This window comes from Lipotes vexillifer, unplaced genomic scaffold (genome assembly GCF_000442215.2).
Source record: "Lipotes vexillifer unplaced genomic scaffold, Lipotes_vexillifer_v1.1 scaffold512, whole genome shotgun sequence".
In the NCBI taxonomy this organism is placed as follows: Eukaryota; Metazoa; Chordata; class Mammalia; order Artiodactyla; family Lipotidae; genus Lipotes; species Lipotes vexillifer.
The window spans coordinates 1,930,879-1,948,250 of record NW_006787695.1 but is presented as its reverse complement, the minus strand read 5'-3'; the positions used below and the strand labels follow the sequence as shown (position 1 = coordinate 1,948,250).

At 47.8% G+C, this 17,372-nt stretch overlaps 1 protein-coding gene across 1 annotated transcript; it reads right to left on the bottom strand.

Annotated features, from left to right (window-relative positions):
- Positions 1-556: 556 nt before the first annotated feature.
- On the bottom strand, positions 557-17,024 carry CRLF2 (cytokine receptor like factor 2). Its single transcript, XM_007460503.1, has 8 exons — positions 16,943-17,024; positions 12,071-12,173; positions 9,855-10,018; positions 8,796-8,929; positions 6,735-6,897; positions 5,824-5,929; positions 3,133-3,217; positions 557-823 (listed from the first exon to the last, which is right to left on the bottom strand). The coding sequence occupies exons 1-8, from the start codon at positions 17,022-17,024 to the stop codon at positions 557-559; spliced, it is 1,104 nt and encodes a 367-aa protein (XP_007460565.1).
- Positions 17,025-17,372: the final 348 nt, after the last annotated feature.

Sequence of the window (17,372 nt, the reverse complement as noted above, 5' to 3'; positions counted from 1 at the left end):
GAGTGTGGACTCAGGAATTAAAACAGAGTCTGCTTAATAAAATGCCTCAATGGTTGCAAAGAGGGTTTTTCCCTTTTGGATCAAGAGCCGGGTGGCTGGTTGTTGTTGGTAACGCAGAATTCATTTTGTACCTGGGGGTGCCGTGCCTCACCTGCTGGGTACAGATGTCGCGTAGCAGAAGATCTAAGGAACCACTCAGGTGCGAGTAGTAATGGTGAAAGGGCAGGACTGGGTGGGCACGTGCGAAGGAAGGTGGTCTCAGGCCGCTGGCTGTCCTTCCTTAACGATTTGAGTGAACGGTGACAATGTGCCGGGTGACAGCAAGAACAAGCCCAACCAACGGTCTGCCACCTATAGGGAATCCGCCTTCAAGCCCTTGGGTATCAACATGGGTGGGACGCATTGGTTGGATGGGTGGGGTGTTGGGTGACCCCAGACACCAGCATCCTCGGTTCTGGGGAGTTCCCTTCACAGCGGTTTTTAGCCCCTGAGATGCTGTCCTGGGTCCTACAATGTCAACGTAGATTTTGATGTTGGCTTTTGAGTTTGCACCCTCTCAGAACATCACATATGAGTTGTCACTCATCACAAACGTAACATCCCCGAGAGAGGCAACCTCGCCGCCCTGGGGGGGCTGGCGAGGGAGCTGGCCGGGCTCCCCGGTGGCCTCTTCCTCCGCTGTCTGCCGGTACACAGGGCTCGTCACCGCTGTCTTGGGCATCTCGGCCAGCTGGACCACCACGGCCTCTTCCGGGATAGACTCCCACTCCCCGTCTTCCATCTTATTCACGTGAGCCACGTTCTGCGTGTCCTTGATCCACTCCTGCCAGGATGAAACATTGTGACTCAGGCTCCGTGCAGCAAACCCCTCCCCTCGGGGCCCGTGCCTCCCCGGGACCCTGGCAGCCTCCCTCCGGAGGCGATGCCACCCCCAGCAGAACAAAAAAGCTCTCATGTTTAGCATCTTGGCAAACAGCTTGTGGTTTCAGACCTGCCTTTTTTGTTTGTTTGTTTTCCGGTACGCGGGCCTCTCACTGCTGTGGCCTCTCCCGTTGCGGAGCACAGGCTCCGGACGCACAGGCTCAGTGGCCATGGCTCACGGGCCCAGCCGCTCCGCGGCACGTGGGATCTTCCCGGACCGGCGCGGACGCTCAACCACTGTGTCACCAGGGAAGCCCCAGACCTGCCTTTTGTCATCAGCCTCCAAGCGGCTGGCCTGTGGTCACTCCTCACACATGAGGACCGCCTGAGGGGCTTTTCCGGAACCCAAAACAGGAAACACAGATTCCTCCCCCCGCCCCCACCCCGCAGGTATGTTCTCTGAGATGGGGGTGACTTTTCAGAAGGAGGATTGTCACTCAGCAGGTCCAGGGGGCCCAGATGCTGAATTCTAACAGGTGCCCTGGGATTTCCTGATGCTGGCTGGGAGCACATCTGGAATAGGGTGCTCCAGGGGACTGTATTCCACTGGGCGACTCCTCTGTTCGCTATAGCATCTCCCTCCCCCGGCCCGGCCCCCCCTCCATCTCCTTCTAGCCCCAAGTATTGAAAAATTTCAGATTTCCTGCCCTAAACTCTGCTGTAACCCCCTCTCTTCTCCCTTGAAAGGAACTGGGACACCCCTAAATATGCTGCTTTGGCACAAGGATTATTTTCAGCTGAAGGCAATGGAGAATGCACCGCTGCAGAGAGGATTCTCTGCTCTCCGTTTATCCTCCCTAGAAGCAGGGCATAAATGTTCCTTTTGGCAAGGAAATGTACATTTGTAAACGGTCACCCTGACCCTTCCAACTCCAGGGACAACACTTATCACCTGGGAGAACCTGAGTCTGCATAAAATCTTACTAAAGAGCCCTTATTTCTCATGCATTTCCTAGTCACCTTCTCATATCTTGCCTGCCACCCACAAGTCCCCAACCCCTTTCCTTTTACTTGGTCTCTCCTCCGCACTCTATCACCCTTTGTTAAAATGGCACATCACCCTCCAGGTCTGTAACTACTCCTTGGGGGTTTTCACTTGTTTTCATGTGCGTACAAAATAAACCTTTTCTCTTCTTAATCTTTTTTTCTTTTTTTGTCCAGTTAATTTGCAGGTATCAGGGACAGAACTTAACAGGATAGAGGCATGTTTTTGTGGGTTTTCTTTCCATTTTTTTCCCTCTCCTACACCTATAAGTAGTTTTAAAATTCACCTTTTTGCTCCTCTGGAAGGTTAAATAGTGCATCCCTTCCAAAATAAAGATATGCCCCAGTGCTAACCCTCAGAACCTGGGAACGGGACTTTATTTGGAAACAGGGTCGTTGCAGATGTGATGAAGGGAAGGGTCTGAGATGAGGTCCTCCTGGATGAGGGTGGCCCTACATCCAATGACAGGGTCCTTCTAAGACACAGAAGAGGAGAGACACAGACACAGAGGAGAAGCCCCGGGAAGACGGAGGCAGAGACGGGAGGGAGGCGGCCCCGAGCCCAGGGACGCCTGGAGCCCCCAGAAGCTGGAAGAGGCGGGAAGGACCCTCCCCTGGAGCCTCTGGAGGGGGCGCGGCCCTGGGACACCTTGACCTCACATGTCTGGTCTCCAGGATGGGGGAGGATGAATGTGTGATGTTTTGAACCCCGCAGTTTGTGGCAGCCGCAGGAAACTGGCATAACTCTGATCCCATGGTCCTGTAAAGTCTACGCCTGTGTGTCCACTGCTGGCAATCTCCTGGGGACGGGGTGCTGATTCCCTCTCTCTCATTCCTCCCAACTCCTTAAGCATTTGTCATGTGAATGAAACAACAATCATAAAGTTTGAAAAAGGAAGTGTAGGTTTTGTTGTCAGCTCTGCAGAGGGAACAGATTAAGAACACAACTTCCTGATAAGATCAGAAAGTGATTAGGCTGGAAAATCCCGTAGTGGGGGCCACTGATCTCTGAGGCTGATTTCAAGAGAAGCCACCCTCGGAGGCCCTTGGATCTACTCTCTCTGACCAAAAGAGAAAAGAACATGCTGCTGCTTTCAAATGCAAAAAGCCTCACAGGCATTTAAAGAGGCTGCTGGAATAAAAGCGGGGTTTTAAATGGTGCATAGGGGAGATAGTAGGACAGCACAAAATAAGCCGGTTTTTCATGCCCAAGGAGATGGCGCTTACCTGGAAGTTACCTTGGTGAGACTCAAAGAGCCCAGAGAAGGTGAATCTGGGATCCGGCACACTGGGCATGAGAACCTTCTTAACCCTGAAATGGACATGGAGAGTCTGGTCAGACAGGCTGGCGCCCCTGAGCAGGGCTGTGGACGTCCAGGAGGACAGACCCCACCCACCGCCCCGCCATGAGGGGCCCGGGATGGCTGCAGACTTTGACCCCGGAGGCTGCACACCTTGGCGGACCTGCATCCCCAATTTCAAAACATGTGCCCCACTCCTACCCCCGCAGGTACCCTGCTCCCAGCATCCACGTGAAGCCCTCACCAGGAATGTGATATGAGGGGCATGGAGCCCATCTCTGCAAAAGAGCAATTCTTATTACCTAGGAATCACTATTTCTGTTGACATTATGGACTGAACTGTGTCCCCACCTCCCCAAATTCATAGCTTGAAACCCTAACCCCTCAATCTGGCCGTATCTGGAGGTTGTACTGCTTAGGAGGTAATTAAGGTGAAATGAGGTCATAGACATGGGGTATGAAGGTGAACAGGATACACCACCCCAAAATATGCCACTTGGGGATATTGTGTATTTGGAGGTGAAGGCACTTGAGTAACAGCAAAGGTAGGAGAAGCTCTCTGCCCTCCCCCACCCACCTAAAGGCAGAGCACAAATTTCCCTTTTTACAAAAAAAAAAATTCCATTTGTAAAGGTGCCCCCCCCACCGCTTTACCTGGAAATGGACGAGTCACATCACTGAGATGGCACCAAGATGCTTCCACACAGACAACCTTTATCTGCCTGTAGTTTCCCCCACACATTTCTTAGTCACCCTCCCACAAGTTACCCACATCCAAACTCCCTTTTCATTTGTCTTCCTTTTCCACTTCTCCACAAATTATTACCTTTTGTTAAAATGGTACAGAAGCCCCCGAATTAACTGCCTTGTTAGGTGTTCACTTCCTTTCTACGAATCTCCATGCGCTTAAAAACATTACATCAGTAAAGAAACATGCATTTTCTTACGTTACTCTGTCTTTGGTCAGTTTAATTCGCAGGCCCCCAGACACAGAACCTAAGAGGTTCTCATCTAATAAGATGCTAACCCTATGTGACTGGTGTCCTTAAAAGAAGAGGAGATTAGTACACAGACGCACACAGAGAGACGTCCGTGTGAGGCCACAGGGAGGAGACGGCCGTCTACACGCCCAGGAGAGAGGCCTCGGGAGGAGCCAGCCCTGCCCACGCCTGGAACTCAGATTCAAGCCTCCAGTACTGGGAGAAATAAATGTCTGTTGTTTGAGCCCCGCCCGCCCCAGTCTGGGGTGCTTTGTTATGGCAGCCCCAGGAAAATAATACAGTTGATTTCACCACTCGTAGTGAACAGGGACTTCCTTGAAGACAGGACAAGTGTTAGTTTTTTCCAAGAAGTGTACCCCCCAGATTCCCTCAGGGATGATTTCAGTTTTGTATCAAAAACATCAGACAGGGCTTCCCTGGTGGCGCAGTGGTTGAGGGTCCGCCTGCTGCCTGCCGATGCAGGGGACGCGGGTTCGTGCCCCGGTCCGGGAAGATCCCACGTGCCGCGGAGCGGCCGGGACCGTGAGCCACGGCCGCTGAGCCTGCGCGTCCGGAGCCTGTGCTCCGCAACGGGAGAGGCCACAGCAGTGAGAGGCCCGCGTACGGCAAAAAAAAAAATAAAAATAAAAATAATAAAAATAATTTAAAAAATAAAAATAAAAAAAACCATCAGACATGTCACCTGTCAACACGCTTATCTGATTGCTTCATCTATTCCCTTGCAGAGAACCGTACTGCGGGCATCTGTTTGAGCTGGTCAAAGAGAGAAGAGCAGCGTGAAAAGAAATGGGGCGATTTGCAAGAATCAAGGGAAGCTGCTCCACGCTGTACCCAACCATGATGGGACGACCTTGAAATTGTCTAACTTAGCCTAGCTCAGACCCAGCCTGAGTGGTCCAGAATGGTGGTCCAGAAATGGCGGTTTCTCTATGCATCACTCCAGTCGTTGCTATGGAAACCCCATCCTAAGAAACAAAGATGGCACCCACGGCCCTGGGCATCAGTGCCTTCAAACATCATCAAGAAGTAAAAGACCCGGGCGCAAGTACATTTAAAGAAAGATGGAAATAGCGGTTGTTAAATTATTGCACGGAAGGATAATGGGGAGAAATATTTAATATCATATTTTTGAAATGCTTTCTATGGTCTCAAAGAATATTGTTTTGCTGTATCTGTAAATGGATTTACAAACCAGACAAGCTTTCTTCTTGTCCAGTTCTTCTCAAGTCACTCACCAAATTGTCTCATTTAATAAATCTCAATAAAAATTAAAAGGTGTTTTAAGTACCTGTCATTGTAACATGACAGGAGGACACAGCTCAATGGGGCGTGTGTCTGAAGCAAGGTAACGCTCTCATAAGAATGAGCATTCTTATATCCAACTGTCTCCAAGAGAATATTTGTCAATGAATTCCGCAGATATCTGCACCTTTGGCATTATTTCCCTCTCAAGTTTCTTGTCATATACCACTGGCAAAGTGTGTATTATAGAGAAAGTGATATTCAGCTAAATAATCATATCAGACAATTCTTCCTCCCCCCCCCCCCCCCCCAATTCAGGGACATATTAGAACCAAAGCCTATGTGTCTGAGGATTCTGGCAGGGTCATCCTTACCTCCGTAGTTTCCATAAAGGCAGAAAGAGAAGGGAGGCTATCAGGAAGGTGACCATGCCAGCAATTAAGATAAAATTTGAGAAAAGGCTGTTTTTCTGGCACAAATCTAAAGCAAAACAGAATGAGGGCTGTAAGTTATCAAGATAATTTCAACATAATACTAGATCACACTCCAAACCCTGCCACCCACATTTTTTTTTTCCTTTATAAATGTTAGGGTCAGCAAATCTTGATTTTGGTGTGAAATATCCTGGAAAGAGAGATGGTGACACTGGACAGGCAAACATCAGGAAGGAGGGAGTGTAGATTTAACTCATTGCCAGGGGTATTTGAGGATATAAGGGCTTTCTTTGGCCTATCCATATCTATCATCTATCTATCTATCTATCTATCTATCTATCTATCTATCTATCATCTATCTATCTACCTATCTATCATCTATCTATCATCTATCTATCTATCATCTATCTACCTATCTATCATCTATCTATCATCTATCTATTTACCTACCTACCTATCTACTTATCTATCTATGATATATATCTGTCTACTTACCTATCCATCTATCTAGCTATCTATCACCTATCATCCATCTATGTCTATCTATCTATCTATATCTGTCATCTATCTATCATCTATCAATCTATCCATCTATCACCTATTTATCTATAGATGTCTCTATGCATCTATACCTATATCCATGGAATCACATTCATAAATGACACATTATTCTTGCTATGAAATAAAAATGAAAATTAGTCCAATAATGATGGAATCCAGAAGAGGAATTGCTTCCACCGTGACCTCTGGAGCAGGACGTGGGGTCATCTGTGTTTTCAGGCGCCCCATTCCACCCTCCCCCCAGCGTAGGGTGCCAGACCATGTTGTGCAGTGATGCTGCATGACATTACCTGTTAGCTTGCCCCTCTGCTGGTGTATCACCTCTGACCAGTCACTTGGGTATGTGTCAGAGCCGTAGCTGGACTCCAGCGTTTTCACTCTGGCCCGAAAGAAATAACACTTCTCAGCATCCAAACTGTCGAGCGTGACATTGCAGGTTTTTGCCTCCTTGGACTAGAGGGAAAAACATACACGATGACCCATGATTGACCCAGACTTTTTCATCTTCTATCGGGGATTCACACAAGATTCCTCCTTGCAGGATTTCCCTCTCTTGTTTCACTTCCTCTCTCTGCCCAGACCTTTATCCTCCAAACAGTAGCAAAAACAAATGTGGCAGCACCTCTACACCTCCCTCCAAAAAGGAAAAAAAAGTCGTTATGACAAACATGATGACAGACGCTTTTGAAGAATTACTAAGTTCTTTCTTTTAAAACAAAGTAACGTTTTAAAATAGAAGTATAGTCGCTGTACAGTATTGTATGTTACGGGGGTACAATATAGTGGTTCACAATTTTTAAGGGTTATACTCCATTTACGATTATTATAAAATATTGGCTATATTTCCCAAGTAACTTTTTTTATGAATAGAAAAGTAATGTATGCTGTGGCTTCCCTGGTGGCGCAGTGGTTAAGAATCCGCCTGCCAATGCAGGGGACATGGGTTCCAGCCCTGGTCTGGGAAGATCTCACATGCCACGGAGCAGCTAAGCCCGTGCGCCACAACTACTGAGCCTGCGCTCTAGAGCCTGCGAGCCACAACTACTGAGCCCGCGTGCCACAACTACTGAAGCCCGTGCACCTAGACCCCATGCTCCGCAACAAGAGAAGCCACTGCAATGAGAAGCCCATGCACCGCAACAGCGAGTAGCCTCCGCTTGCTGCAACTAGAGAAAGCCCGCGCGCAGCAACAAAGACCCAACACAGCCAAAAAATTAATTAATTAAAAAAGAAAGAAAAGTAATGCATGCTTACATTTGAGACTAGAAAACACACACAAACCCCACACACACACAAACACACACAAAGGCAAAATAAGACACTTAAAACCCGTCTTTATTCTAGCTCCAAAATACAATCACCATTAACAAATTGATATCATTTCTCTCCTTCCGGAGGTATGGTATTCATTAAACACAATATTTAATGTACGCATTGCTTCTTATCACTAAATATTCTTTAAAATACATTTCGATGGCTCTTAAATATTTTATTATAAATGTACCATAATTTGTTTGACTATTCTCCTGCTGTATGCCACATAGGTGGTCCCTAAGTCCATGTATTTATTTTAGATAATGCTTTGATAGACGTCTTTGTGCATACAGCCTCATCCACATTTTGAATTATTCCCTGAGGATTGATTTCTGCAAAGGGAATTAATTGATCACAACAAGGACGGAGGTCTTAAAGTTTCCTGATGTTCAACGTCATTAAAAATGATCACATTTTATGATCAACTATTTAGGAGAACTCCAGTATCCCTCTATTTTTTTTTTAATTTTAATTTATTTATATTATTTATTTTTGGCTGTGTTGGGTCTTCGTTGCTGCGCACGGGCTTTCTCTAGCTGCAGTGAGTGGGGGCTACTCTTTGTTGCGGTGGGCGGGCTTCTCATTGCGGTGGCTTCTCTTGTTGCGGAGCACGGGCTGTAGGCGCGCGGGCTTCAATAGTTGTGGCACATGGGCTCAGTAGTTGCGGCTCCCGGGCTTAGTTGCTCCATGGCATGTGGGATCTTCCCTGACCAGGGCTCGATCCCATGTCCCCTGCATTGGCAGGCAGATTCTTAACCACTGCGCCACCAGGGAAGCCGAGTATCCCTCAATTTTAATGTGTATTTCTTTGATGAGCAGTGATTCTATTCTACTGATTCCAGCCATTTGTCCATCTTTTCCCTTTTTGGATGAGTGCCCCCTGCTTCTGTCACATACATCGGGCTCCACAATCACATGACCAAGTCCTTAAAATAAATCTCAGTATCTTTGTCTCTGTGTCTCTCCATCTTTCTCCACCGTTCGCATCTTGGGGATACTTACGTACACCTGGCCTGAGAAGACGTCCCTGCCCTCACCTGCCACCCGGTGTCAAAGGTGCTCTTGTGCTGGATTTCATACACGAGATCTTTGTACCGCAGGTCAGAGCAAGTCACTGTCACTGCTCCCTGATGCCACTGGAAGCTCAGATCACTCAGGGATCTGGGTTTCACTAAGAAGGAGAAATAGCACAATGACTAACACCTCTACAAAGATAAACATTCCACATCTCTAAAATTACAGTGGTAACTGGGCTTGGATTCACTTTCCTCTGACTGCTCCAATCCTTCCTCTAATACCTTATGAGATGTGGGGTTTCCCTGTCTTTAGTACATTGACAATAGAACTTTTAGCCAGCTCTTCAAGGACCCTTAGGTGTCTCGTGGAAAGAGCTCTCTGAAACTGCTTGAAAAACTTTTCTGTATCTGTTATGGGATGAATTGTGTCCCACCAGAAAAAGACACTTTGAAGTCCTGGACCCTAGCACCTCAGAATCTTTGGAAAGAGGATCATTACAGATGTAATTGTTTAAGATAAGATGAGGTCATCCTGGAGTAGCGTGAGCCCTAATCCAGTATGACTGGTGTCCTTATCAGAAGAGAAGAGACACAGACACAGAGGAGAAGCCACATGAAGACGGATGCAGAGATGGGGGGGAGGCGGCCCCAGGCCCAGGGATGCCCAAGGTTACGAGCAGCTCCCAGGAACTGAGGGACAGGCTTGGAGCAGATTCTCCCTCAGAACTTCCAGAAGGAACCAACCCTACCCACATCTCGACTGTGGAACTTCTGGTGTCCAGAACTGGGAGATAATGTTTATTTTAAGCTACCCAATTTCTGATAATTATTTGTGGCAACCCGAGGAGACTTATACAGTGTCTATGAGGGATTGTTTTCAGTAGGGGGTCCATAGGTCTCATAGGATTCTGAGATGGACCTGTGACATCCCATCCGTCAAAACAGTGGGGGAGAAAAAAACTCTGCCTCACAGAAATCCAGACCAAAACATGAATCTTTGGAGAGAGGGTTTCACTACCTTTGTATGATGTATCCTAATCTAAAATGGACAGTCAACCCTCAAGGTACTAAAGCACGTACGGTAACTGCTGATCCATAGTCTCTTGGTGAGAAGAGGGTGTGTTCCATTCCTGATGGAAAATTGTAGAACATCATCTTTTTCTACCTCCAAGAGGCACCCGGCTGTGTAACCTTGTTGAAGGGTATACTTGGAGCATGGTCTGTATGTCTCATTGCTTCTTAACCTGTGATTTAAAAGGAGAAAAATTCAGCTATGTAGCATCTTAAAAATCACAACTTAAGGGCCGTTCCTTTGCTCCGTGACTCTGTCACTGACTCAGATTGGGTACCACGTCACTCGCTTCACTGACCCCCTCCCCTTACAAAACTACAGCAAGACCTGTCGAAACAGAAAAGTACCCCTCTCTCAAATGTTCACACCCCTTGAATGGATCTTGTAGGGCTTGAATTGTGGCCCTCCAAATGGCATGCCTACGTATCAGTACTAACCCCGGAACCTGGGAACAGGACCTCATTAGGAAATAGGATCTTTGCAGATGTGATGAAGTGAGGGGTCTGAGATGAGGTCCTCCCGGATGAGGGTGGCCCTACATCCCATGACAGGGTCCTTCTAAGAGACAGAAGACGAGAGACACAGACACAGAGGATAAGCCCCGGGAAGACAGAGGCAGAGACGGAAGGGATGCGGCCACAAGCCCAGGGATGCCTGGAGCCCCCAGAAGCTGGAAGGGGCAGGAAGGAGCCTCCCCTGGAGCCTCAGGAGGGAGCGCGGCCCTGGGACACCTTGACCTCAGACATCTGGTCTCCAGGATGGGGGAAGATGAATTTTCCTTGTTTTAAGCTGCCCAGTTTTGGGTACTTTGTTGCGGCCGCCCTAGGAAAGTAACTGACCTGAAGAGTAACCCAGCCCTTGACTCACGGAGGCATTTTTATTTTATATTGGAGTAGAGCTGATTAACAGTGTTGTGATATCTTCAGGTGCACAGCAAAGTGAGTCAGCCATGCATATACATGTATCCAGTCTCCCCTCCCATCCAGGCTGCCACATAACATTGAGCAGAGTTCCCTGTATTATACAGTAGGTCCTTGTTGGTTATTCCTTTTTTTTTTTTAATAAAATTTATTTATTTATTTTTGGCTGCATTGGGTCTCTGTTGCTGCGTGTGGGCTTTTCTCTTGTTGCGGCGAGCAGGGGTTACTCTTCGTTGCGGTGCGCGGGCTTCTCATTGCGGTGGCTTCTCTTGTTGTGGAGCATGGGCTCTAGGCGCGTGGGCTTCAGTAGTTGCGGCTCATGAGCTCCGTAATTGTGGCTCGCGGGCTCTAGAGCACAGGCTCAGTAGTTGTGGCGCATGGGCTTAGTTGTTCTGCGGCATGTGGGATCTTCCTGGACCAGGGCTCGAACCCGTGTCCCCTGTATTGGCAGGCGGATTCTTAACCACTGTGCCACCAGGGAAGTCCTGGTTATCCTTTTTAAATGTAGCAGTGTGTACATGTCAATCCCAAACTCCCTAACTATCCCTTCCAGGAGACACTTTTAATAGGGATGTCCCAAGACTGGGTATATCTTTGAGGCTTCCTTGCAATATTAAGAAGCCTATAGGACCCAGTGTGAGACCAGCTTGTCTCCATCCTTAAGGTCTCAAACCTAAGCAGTGACGAGACCAAGAATTATCTCCTTTATGATTAAAGAAACGGATGTGGGACTTCCCTTGTGGTTAAGGATCCGCCTGCCAATGCAGGGGACATGGGTTCGAGCCCTGGTCCGGGAAGATCCCACATGCCCCGGAGCAACTAAGCCCGTGCGCCACAACTACTGAGCCTGCGCTCTAGAGCCCGCGAGCCACAACTACTGAAGCCCACACGCCTAGAGCCCGTGCTCCGCAACAAGAGAAGCCACCGCAATGAGAAGCCTGCGCACCGCAGCAAAGAGTAGCCCCTGCTCGCTGCAACTAGAGAAAGCCTGTGCGCAGCAAGGAAGAGCCAACGCAGCCAAAAATAAATTAATTCATTCATTAAAAAAAAGAAAAAAGATATAATCAAATAGCTATTAAAAAAAAAAAGAATCTAGGTGGTTTCAAGCATGAGTCAGTCGTCACTCCGTTAGAAGGTCTGGGAGCTGTGGTGAGGCCTGAGAGCTACTAAAGAGGGCACACACATTCACACTTGCACGTTCTGATCCTTCACACGTTCACGTCCTGGGCCTCCCAGCTGTTGACGTCGTGGAAGAGGAAATATTTTAGCCATAGGCATGGTTTTCCCTTCCTCAGGGCACTTACTTTTGGAGGAATGTCAAATTAGTCCCAGGGTATTCACTTGCATTCCATGTAACCTTCACAGTTTCGAAATTAAAGTTGATGATTTGAAGCTGCAATGCTTCTCCTGGGTAGAAAGACACAAATAGAGTAGACTTTGAGGCAACGCTGGGAAGAGAGTGAAATTTGAAAAATGATGTCGGCACTCATGTCAGAAGAACGGTGTAGTGCTTTTGAAAAAAGATTTGATGATATATTTTATTTAACCCTATATATCCAGAATATTATCATTTGAACATGATATCTATATCTATCCTTCCATCTATCTATCTACCATCTACCTCTATGTATCTATCTATCATGATCATCATCATCTAGCTATTATTTATCTACTATCTTTTTATGTATCTATCATCTATACCATCTATCTACCTATCTATCATCTATCTTGTCATCATCTATCTGTTACCTATGTCATCTATCTGTAATTATCAACAAGATATTTTATATTCTTACTATGTGTCCAGAGTCTGTTATGGGTTTCATACTTATAATACAAGAATGATAGAGTGCTTTAAAGGGACAGAGAAAACCAAGATTCTCACAAACAAACCGGTCATGACTTATGTCAGTAAGAACTGCAGGATCTATGAAGGTCGGTGAGAAAACTCAATCACTTTGAGAGACACCAGTCAGTGCAAGATTACAGCTGACTTTCTTCTCTCGTTGGCAAGAGGTAATGATTATCGGTTAGTGTGAAGAGAAAACAGTGAGTGCCGACTGTGTGTCCAGCGGCACCATGTTTTGTGGGCACGCAGAGAGGAACTGGACACTGTCCCCCAACCACCAAAGTCACTGTCTTACTCAGAACACCACACATGACGAGTCGAGGAAAAGCTCAAGGTCAAGTGAGTCCTTCAATATTTGCTTTAGATGGTACTTAGGCTCCACACCTGTCAGAATGGCCATCGTCAAAAAGACCACAAATAATAAAGGTTGGCGACGGTGTGGAGAAAAGGGAACCCTGGTACACTGTTGGTAGGGATGCAAATTGGTGCAGCCACTGTGGAAAACACTACGGCAGTTTCTCTAAAAGATAAATACAGAGCTGCCATAGAATCCAGCGATTCCACTCCCGGGCATTTATCACAAAAAAACGAAAACTCTAATTTGAAAAGACACTTGCACGCCAATGTTCATAGCAGTACTACTTGCAATAGCCAAGACATGCAAGCAACTTAAATGTCCATCAACAAAGGAATGGATAAAGAAGATGTGGTCTATATATACAATGGGATACTACTCAGCCATAAAAAAAAAACAAAATAATGCCATTTGCAGCAACATGGATGGACCTAGAGATGATCATACTGAGTGAAGTAAGTCAGAGAAAGACAAATATCACATGATGTCACTTAGATGTGGGATCTAAAATATGACACATACTAGTGAATGTAACAAAACAGAAGCAGACTCACAGATACAAAAACAAGCTAGCGGTTGCAAGTGGGGAGAGGGAAGGGGGCGAGTGGCAAGACAGAGGTAGAGGATTAAGAGGTACAAACTATTACATATAAAATAAATAAGCTACAAGGATATATTGTATAACACAGGGGATATAGCCAACATTTCATAATAACTATACGTAGAGTATAATCTTTAAAAAATTGCGAATCCCTATGTTGTATACCTGAAACATATATAATATTATAAATCAACTATATCTCAATTTTAAAGCTCATAATATATATTTTTTATAAATTTATTTATTTGTTTGTTTTATTTATTTATTGGCTGCGTTGGGTCATCGTTGCTGCACGCGGGCTTTCTCTAATTGCGGCGAGCGGGGGCTACACTTGATTGCGGTGCGCGGGCTTCTCATTGCGGTGGCTTCTCTTGTTGCGGAGCACGGGCCCTAGGGACGCGGGCTTCAGTAGTTGTCGCTCACAGGCTCTAGAGCACAGGCTCAGTAGTTGAGGCACACGGGCTTAGTTGCTCCGCGGCATGTGGGATCTTCCTGGACCAGGGCTCGAACCCGTGTCCCCTGCATCGGCAGGCGGACTGTCAACCACTGTGCCACCAGGGAAGCCCTCATAATATATATTTTTTAAAAAAAGAAAATGTTTAAGTTTTTTCTTCATCCCTTTGAAATACATGTAGAGACGTTTAGAAGTGAGTGAGCTTTTGCCAGATTTGGGACCTAGGCATATTTTTCTCAAGGGAGCCAACTCTTTGAAGAGCAAACATAAACGGTGCGGTGCCCCATTTCTGTGAGGGGCTAAGAGTCTGGCTCCAAGTCGTAAAAGCACCTTCAGTCATAGAGACAGGAGTTAATTTTTCCCTTGGAGAAAGCCAATGATCTGACCCAGGTGGTCCCTCCAACTGGAAGGTGAGTTTAGGAAGAATTACGATTACAAATGGTGCTGGGACGTCCTCCCGTTTGAGAACGTGGGCGCAGTGGCTGGTGTCCACCTTTGCTCTAGAAAAGGGTTTGTGTCTTGCCAATGTCTTTCCCGAAAGGCATGTGCATCAGAGCGCAGCCTTGCTCAATGCTTATTCAGTCACGAATCGTGTCTCTCTTATCTCTACCTTGGTGGAGAACAAGTCTGGGTTGGCGAGAAATGCCAGTTTGGACTCTATTTCTCCAGTACCATCAGAAACACCTCCATCTCTCCCGAAATTACCCGCCAACCTGGGCCATCGCTGGTTAACCATCCCGGTGGCACCATCGCCACTGAGAGATACCATCTCATTCCTGTGATTTCACTGTTCCCACCTGAATGTCGGCTCCTGAACGGAAAGAACTCAGGGCCACCAGGACCCACTGTTGCTTAGAAAGTATGTGCTGATTTTATGGGATATTATGGACTTATTCGAAAATTTTAAGAGATGAAGGTGTAAATGGCAAAGTGCACCAGGACAGCCCTGGTGACAAAGGTTGTCTGTACCAAGGCAAGGGTGGGGGTGGGGGGGTGTCTCTGGGTGTCGATTTCCTCGTGCTTCTTTTGACACCGGTTCACAAGGATGCACGAGGGTTAGGCGTGTTTGGGGCAAATGCGCATCATCACTAGCCCCATCAGAAACACACAATAGCCTCAGATGGAAATATGATCTGAAAGCCCAATGGAGTCGTGAAGTCTGAATCTGTTGGTTCAAAATGGATCGACGGGGTGGAAATGGCCCCGGAGGGACCTCCCTGAGCAGCTCCGGGACCTCGGGCGGGATGGGGGGAGGCTTTGCTAAGACTGTGCCCAATGGGACCGCAGGTGTTCACACACCTGTGATGACCTCGGGCAAAAGAAAAGCAGGCAAAACACAAAGGCCTTTCGTAAAGCAAGTTCTGCATTTTCCAGGAAGTTCCTACAAAGGTTCTGAGTGAGCCCGGCTGCACAGACAGATGAGAACCGCCTCGGGTGGGACCCTCTGTCCATCCACGACCTTAACCCCTACTTCTGCCCACGGGTGTGCTTCAAGTGGGTCAGAATCCAGAACTGGTCTAAAGGGCTCTTTCTTCACTCAAACTCCACGTGCGCAGTCGTGGCAGGTATAGGGGGGCTGTCAGAAGGAAGCTATGGATCTCAAGGAATCTGTGGCCACGGGGAGCTCCGATCACAGCCAAATCTCTCCTCCCTCTGCCTTCTGTCGCTGGCAGATGGAGTCCTGGATTCGGCCTCGTGAAAACAGAGCACCGGGCCCTGCACAGAGCTAGGGAATTATGTGGGTGCCAGCCCTGGGGCACCCCACATCCAGGCTCTCTCACCCTCCTCACTGTGTCCACTTGATACCCAGTTTGCAACCCCAGGGCTGCAGCAAAGAAGGCCCCTAGGGACCCTTCCAAACCAGATAGGAGAGAGGCCAGCTCGGACGTGGACGGTCAAGCATGGGGTGATGCCTGGGGACAGTTCAGAAGCTACACGTCACGAACGTGCCACCACCAGCTCCCATCCGGGCCTCCCTTGAGCTGGAAAGCAAATCGAAGCTGTCTAGTGCAAGACGGGACCAGATACCTCCCGTCCACCCCTCCTGTTGCTGCCTTTTGACAAAGCTTGTAAGGTGATCATGCAGCCTGGAAACAATTCTCTGGAAAAGCCCCAGGAACCAGGCTCTGAGGACAGAGAGCAAAGGTGACGCTGATAATCGTTCTCAGAAGGTGCGGCCAGCCATGGGATTCAAGGGTGACCCCGCGGAGCGAAGGGTGACTGGGGAGGCCTTGTCTTTCTCGGGGGCACTGTGGCGGCATGATCTCACCACCGGAAGGTAAATATTAATTTAAACAAAAGCCTTTCACCTCTTTGGAGGCAGGCAAGACAGCCAAGCAGCCCAGATTCTCAGTTCTGCATACAAGGGCTCTTCTATTGATGTTCTTCCATTCAGACCTAATCCTGAGCTCAATCAAGAGTGGGTCCTGGGGCTTCCCTGGTGGCGCAGTGGTTGAGAGTCCGCCTGCCGATGCAGGGGACTCGGGTTCGAGCCCTGGTCTGGGAGGATCCCACATGCCGCGGAGCAACTGGGCCCGTGAGCCACAACTACTGAGCCTGCGCGTCTGGAGCCTGTGCTCCGCAACGAGAGAGGCCGTGGCAGTGAGAGGCCCGCGCACCGCGATGAAGGGTGGCCCCCGCTCGCCGCAACTAGAGAAACCCCGCGCGCAGAAACGAAGACCCGACACAGCCATAAATCAATTAATTAATTAATTTAAAAAAAAAAAAAAAAGAGTGGGTCCTTTGCAACAGGCAAATGGAGCTCTGCCCGAGACTCAGAAACCTGTGTAAGCCCTTGTCACTTTGACAAAGAAAACGGTGCAGTTGCAAAACACACCATAAAAAGAAAAGAGCAGAGCTGTTCAAAGAAAGGGCATTTCAGACAGACAAATGACTACATTTGCCAGCGTTGACTTACCCAGCTCCGTTTCTTCTGAAGCCATCACATGTCCCAGCAGGAAGAGAGCTGAGGCTGCCCAGGGCAGAAAGATACGCCTCATGCTTGAAGGAGCAGGAAGCAGTGAGCAGAAGGTCAGCGGCTCAGTTCATCATGCAGAGGTCACCCCGCCTTTAAAGTGTGGAAAAGAAACTAGGGAGATGACTACAGGAAACAGCCATGCTTTATTTTAAAAGATGACTCTTGTCAAAAAAAAAAATAGTGCAGGATCATTTTTTCAGCCCCACCAAGCACTTTTGTAGCCCCGCCGGATACATCTCACTTGAAACATTATCAGATATGATCTACACCCAGGATTCTCACCCTCTGGTGGGTTGTGAGAATCCTGCATTTGGAGGTCGAGGTCCAAGAGCGGTCCTGCAGCCCTCATCTTGCTGAGGTTTCCTGGCTG

Bases quoted from the DNA above. Each gene is read 5' to 3' on its own strand.
- CRLF2 (XM_007460503.1), bottom strand. From the start codon at position 17,024: ATGAGGCGTATCTTTCTGCCCTGGGCAGCCTCAGCTCTCTTCCTGCTG. The intron at 5,930-6,734 runs GTAATGTCATGC...GTTTTGCTTTAG, and splicing joins GCAGAGGGGCAAGCTAACAG to ATTTGTGCCAGAAAAACAGC. The intron at 824-3,132 runs GTAAGCGCCATC...TCATCCTGGCAG, and splicing joins CTCACCAAGGTAACTTCCAG to GAGTGGATCAAGGACACGCA.